The sequence below is a fragment of the Manis pentadactyla genome, chromosome X, assembly GCF_030020395.1.
Source record: "Manis pentadactyla isolate mManPen7 chromosome X, mManPen7.hap1, whole genome shotgun sequence".
NCBI lineage: Eukaryota > Metazoa > Chordata > Mammalia > Pholidota > Manidae > Manis > Manis pentadactyla.
In genome coordinates this window covers 42622474-42628473 of record NC_080038.1, presented here as the reverse complement: position 1 = coordinate 42628473, position 6000 = coordinate 42622474, and the positions used below count along the sequence as shown (strand labels likewise).

The 6000-nt window shown below is 38.7% G+C and overlaps 1 protein-coding gene across 7 annotated transcripts in view; it reads left to right on the top strand.

Moving 5' to 3' along the window:
• The window catches only part of LOC118918340 (zinc finger protein 182), a 41734-nt gene continuing 35734 nt past the window's right edge, over positions 1 to 6000 (top strand). For 3 of the 7 annotated variants that reach the window (XM_036897066.2, XM_057495278.1, XM_036897065.2), the window contains exons 1-2: positions 375 to 738; positions 1619 to 1677. In XM_036897066.2, coding sequence (XP_036752961.2) covers positions 1663 to 1677 — 15 coding nt within the window. In that variant the 5' untranslated portion in view covers positions 375 to 738; positions 1619 to 1662. Of the gene's footprint in view, positions 739 to 1618; positions 1682 to 6000 lie in introns of all 7 variants that reach the window. The other 4 variants (XM_057495275.1, XM_057495277.1, XM_057495276.1 and 1 more) reach the window with 4 other exon arrangements.

Below are 6000 nucleotides of genomic sequence, written 5' to 3'. Positions count from 1 at the left end.
TGACGGTCTCCGCAGAACAAAATAAACACCTGTCAAATGGCCGCGCTCGGAAGAGACGCTGCAGGCGAAGCCATCTCTTCTGAGCTGGACGTCACCGGTGCGGCCACCTTCTCTCCGCGCCTGCGCCGCGGCCTCCTCGCCTTCGCGTCGGACCTGCTGGAGGGCGCCCCCCTCCACCGGGGTTGACTATTGGCGGATGCGGACTCAATTCCCCCACTGAGCATGCGCACATCTTGTTGCTGCAGCCTTGTACACTGCAGAGCCAGAGCTGGTCCCTAAGCGGAAGTGCTTCTCGGGGCTAGTTCTTGTAACGGTCCCCTCGGCAGCCTGCAGAAAATCTGTTGTCCAGAGAGAGGTTGAGGGGGCGAGTGCGAGGGGTGATGGGCGGAGTCATGGGGAGTTCTAGGGGTTGAATGAAGGGGGATTTATGCGGGTCATTGATGTTGGACCAAGGAGTCAGTGAATGAGGGTCTGTAGGCTCGTTGGTGGATAAAGTTATGGGAGTAGTCAGGGTTGAATGGGGCTTATTAAACGTTGACTTTTACACATTTTCCAGCACTGTGACCTGCAGTAAGGACTCATACGTACCCCTCAGGCCCTTCAGGTGCGCCCCGCCTCTTCTCTGCCCCTCTCCTTTTGCCTAAGCCCCAAGGTCGGGGCCTAGTGTGAATGCTCCAGCTGAAGTGAATCTGCACCCGAAGGCTTCCATCCGGCTCCTAGGCACGACGCCCCAGTGAGGTGAGGCTAAGGAAGAACAGGTACCTGAGAGGGCTCACCTGACTAGGGGCCTCATGCAGAGCTTGGGGCTTGGAAAGGGTCGGGGGCATCTAGTGCTGCGGGGTCTGAGGGGAATTGGGTTTAAAACATCCTGGAAATAATAGTTTTAATAAGTTTGGGGTTTCTTGGCGTTTTAACAAGTAACATATTTGAATTATAGGTTAGTTAGCAAATAGAGGAAAAGAAAAGGAACTAATTTTACTCCCTCCACACATTTAAATGTCCATTCTTAGTGTGTACACCTTTTAGTGTGTATAAGGGGCATGCATTTAAAAAATTTAACATACAGTTTTAAAATAGGTTCCTGTAGTTTTATAACTTTTTCATTTAGAAGTTCACCATGATTCAGCTTAAAATTTTATTGTATAAAATTAAGAAACTTGAAATTTGGATATATGTACAGAAAAGTACACAGAAAGTAAGTTGACAGTTCCATTCAACATTCTTTTAAACACCTACATAGGATTTCATCCCTTGTATTGCCTTATTTATACCATATTAAGGGTCATATAGGATCGTTTAAGTTTGACATCATTAAAGTCAATGCTGAGGTGAAGTTCCTTATAGAGGACTCATGATATCTTATTTCATTAAGGAAAATACCTACAAGTACAATTTCTGGGTCAGTACACAAGTATATATAGAAAAATCCCCTTGTATTGGACATTCACATGAGGAAGAGTCAAGAAAACACAGGTGGTTGTTAAAACCACATGATTGCCCAAACTTCTACAAAACAGCTTCATGCCCCGCTGCTGTGAGGGGATTTCTAGGCAGATAATTCTGGGCACTGCAAGCCTGGTGGGGTCTCTCATGTGCTGTACACATTTTACTCTTCCAGCTCAGTCCTCACACATCTCTGCCTTTTCCCAAGAAGAGCAGGAAATGGCCAAACCCCAGGTAGGTATGTTGTTGTCTGTTGCTTTCTCTGTTTATCATGGATGTGATAAGGTATGCAGGAATCTATAGGAAATTACTTGTATATGGGCATTAAGGTCAGGAAAAATGAGAGCAGCGAGGCTAGGTTAGAATGTAGACATGTGAAAGATTTATGGTGTAACAGATAATAATGTTAAGTTGCAGATTTCTCCTTTGAGCCTCTGGCAGCCAGAGGAAAACCTGGCTCACCTTACACATCAGAAGAGAGCAGACCAAGTTGTCAAAGAAGTAAAGGTTTCCAGCAATTGCATTTTAAGGCATTTCTTTGCTGAGTGCTCATGTAGATGGTGAAATTGTGTTCAATCTCAGCCAGGTGAGAAATGCAGTCCCTGTTTTCCTGCAGGTATTTATTTTTATTTTTATTTATTTATTAAATTAACATATAATTGATATACAATCTTGTGAAGGTTTTACATGAGCAACATTGTGGTTATAACATTCACCTATGTTATTAAGTCCCCACCACACCCCATTGTAGTCACTGTCCATCAGTGTAGTAAGATGCTATAGAGTCACTAGTCTTCTCTGTACTGCCTTCCCTGTGCCCCCCCCCACATTATGTGTGCTAATCATAATACCCCTTAACTCCTTCTCCCTCCCTCCCCACCCCCTTTCCCTTTGGTAACCACTAGTCCCTTGGAGTCTTGTGAGTCTGCTGCTGTTTTGTTCCTTCAGTTTTACTTCGTTGTTATACTCCACAAATGAGGGAAATAATTTGGTACTTGTCTTTCTCCACCTGGCGTATTTCACTGAGCATAATACCCTCCAGCTCCATCCATGTTGTTGAAAATGGTAGGATTTGTTTTCTTCTTATGGATGAATAATACTCCATTTGTGTATATGTACCACATCTTCTTTATCCTGCAGGTATTTCTTACAGCATTCCTTAGTGAGCTGAAGACATAATGTCAAAATGTAATTTGGAAATGAAATATCTTAGGGAACTTGCTCGTCTTTCAAATGATTTCCCTGAACTAATTTTCTCAGTTGGATTTTTGATTCTCATTTGACCAAGAGACAAATTCCTGTGGACACCCACAGCCTACCATCTTTTTTCTGTCACTTAAAAAAATTTTGTTTTTAAAATTAATGTACAGTAAAATTGATTTTATTGTCTAGTTTGATGAATGTTGACACATGTATAGATTGGTGTAACTAATCTATGGGATAGAGAATAGTTTTCTCTAAAAACCTGCCTCATGCTACCCCTTTTGTAACCTGACCTGTAACCTTAGGCAACCACAGATCTGTTCTGTGTCACTATAGTTTTATCTTTTGAAGAATTTAATATACATGGAATCATATGGTATATAACCTTTTTAAAATAAAATATCTTGAGATAATAGATTGACATGCAAATGTAAAAATACAGAGAGAACCTATGTATCCTTTACCCAATTTCCCCCACTGGTTACATTACATCTTGTAGAACTATAGTACAATGTCACAACCAGGATATTGACACTGATATGGTCAAGACATTTCCATCTCTGCAGGGATCCCTTATGTTGCCTTTCATAGCCACATCTATCCCTTTCCCCCTCTCATCACATTCCTAGACTCCTAATCTATTCTCCACTGTTTAGAATTTTATCATTTCAAGAATGTGACATAAATTGAATCATATAGCATGTGACCTTTCAAGACTGGATTTTTTTTTCACTCAGTGTAATTCCTTGGAGATTCAGCCAAGTTATCCTGTGTGTCAGTAGTTCTTTCTTTTTTATTGCTGAGTGGTAATTGATGGTATAGACGTACTACAGCTTATTTACCCATTCTCCTGTTGAAAGTCATTTGAATTATTTCCAGTTTTTGGCAATTATGAGTAGAGCTACTTTAAACATTCACACACAGGTTTTTGTGTGAATGTGTTTTTGTTTCTCTAGAGTAAATACTGGATTGCTGGGTCATTTGGTAAGTGTATGTTGAACTTTTTAAGTGTCTGCCAAATTGTTTTCTGGAATGGTTAATCATTTTTTAATTTCTACCAGCAATGTCTAGGAATTCCGATTGCTTCAAAGTCTGTCAGCACTTGGTATTGTCAGTATTTTAAATTTTAGTCATTCTAGTAGCATAGTTATATCTCATCATGGCTTTGAGTTTCCTTAATAGTTAATGATGCTGAATCTCATTGTATATGTTTATTATTGTATATATTCTTTGGTGAAGCAATGTTCAGTTGTCTTTTGCCCATTTTAAAATTGCATTGTTTTCTCTATTGAATTTTGAGAGTTCTTTATATATTCTATAAACAAGTCTTTTGTAAGACAGGTGGTTTGTAAATATTTTCTATAAGTGTGGTTTGTCTTTTCATTCTCTTAACAGTGTTCACAGAAAAAGAAATTTTAATTTTGAAAATATGCAATTTAGAAGTTATTTCCTTTATGGGATAATAATTATGTTATGCATTTATAAATTACATATTTGTAAATTATCATAAATAATTATTTTGTTGCCTTTACTTGTGCTTTTGGTGTCATGTCTAAGATCTATTTTCTGAATCCTAGGTCATTAAGATATTTTCTATTTCTTCTGTAAGTTTTGTAGTTTTAGGTTTTACATTTAGACCTATGATCAATTTTTTTATTTTTAATATTTTAATTAAGGTATCATTGATATACAATCTTATAAAGGTTTCACATGAGCAACATGGTGGTTACTACATTCCCCCCATATCAAGTCCCCATCACATACCCTATTAGTCACTGTCCATCAGCATAGTAAGATGCTATATTGTCTTCTCTGTGCTATACTGCCTTCCTTATGCTCCCCCATATTATGTGTGCTAATTATACCTCTTAACCCCTTCCCACCTACCCTCCCCAACCCCTTTCCCTTTGATATTCTTGGGTTTTGTGAGTCTGCTGCTGTTTTGTTCCTTCAGTTTTTGCTTTGTTGTTATACTCCACAGATGAGTGAAATCATTTGGTACTTACCTTTCTCCACCTGACTTATTTCACTGAGCATAATACCCTCTAGCTCCATCCATGTTGTTGCACATGGTAGGATTTGTTTTCTTCTTATGGCTGAATAATATTCCATTGTATATATGTACCACATCTTCTTTATCCATTTGTCTACTAATGGACACTTAGGTTGCTTCCACATCTTGGCTATTGTAAATAGTGCTGTGATAAACACAGGGGTGCATATGTCTTTTTGAATCTGGGATCCTGTTTTCTTCAGGTAAATTCCTAGTAGTGGAATTCCTGGGTCAAATGGTATTTCTATTTTTAGTTTTTTGAGGACCCTCCGTATTGCTTTCCACAAAGGTTGAATTCATTTACATTCCGACCAGTGTAGGAGGGTCCCCCTTTCTCCACATCCTTGCCAGTGTTTGTTGTTGTTTGTCTTTTGGATGTTGGCCATCCTAACTGGTGTGAGGTGATATCTCATTGTGATTTTAATTTGAATTTCCCTGATAATTAGCGATGTGGAGCATCTTTTCACATGCCTGTTGGCCATCTGAATTTCTTCTTTGGACAAGTGTCTGTTCAGATCCTCTGCCCATTTTTTAATTGGATTATTTGCTTTTTGGATGTTGAAGCATGTGAGCTTTTTATATATTTTGAATGTTAACCCCTTATCAGATATCATTTATGAATATATTTTCCCATACTGTTGGATGCCTTTTTGTTCAACTGACGGTGTCCTTTACTGTACAGAAGCATTTTAGTTTGATATAGTCCCATTTGTTCATTTTTTCTTTTATATCCCTTGCCTGGGGAGATAAGCTCATGAAAAATTTGATCTTGTTTATATTCAAGAGAGTTTTGTCTATATTTTCTTCTAGGAGTTTTATGGTTTCATGATTTACATTCAGGTGTTTGATCCATTTTGAGTTTACTTTTGTGTATGGAGTTAGACAGTAAACCAGTTTCATTCTCTTACATGTAGCTGTCCAGTTTTGCCAATACCAGTTGTTGAAGAGACTGTCATTTTTCCATTATATACCCATACCTCCTTTATCATATATTAATTGGCCATATATGTGTGGCTTTATATCTGGAATCTCTATTCTATTCCATTTACCTATGGCTCTGTTCTTGTGCCAGTACCAAATTGTTTTGATTACCGTGGCTTTGTAGTAGAGCTTGAAGTTGGGGAGCATAATCCCCCCTGCTTTATTCTTCCTTCTAAGATTGCTTTGGCTATTCAGGGTCTTTTGTGGTTCCATATGAATTTTAGAACTATTTGTTCCAGTTCATTGAAGAATGCTGTCAGTATTTTGATAGGGATTGCATTGAATCTGTAGATTGCTTTAGGCAGGATGGCCATTTTGAC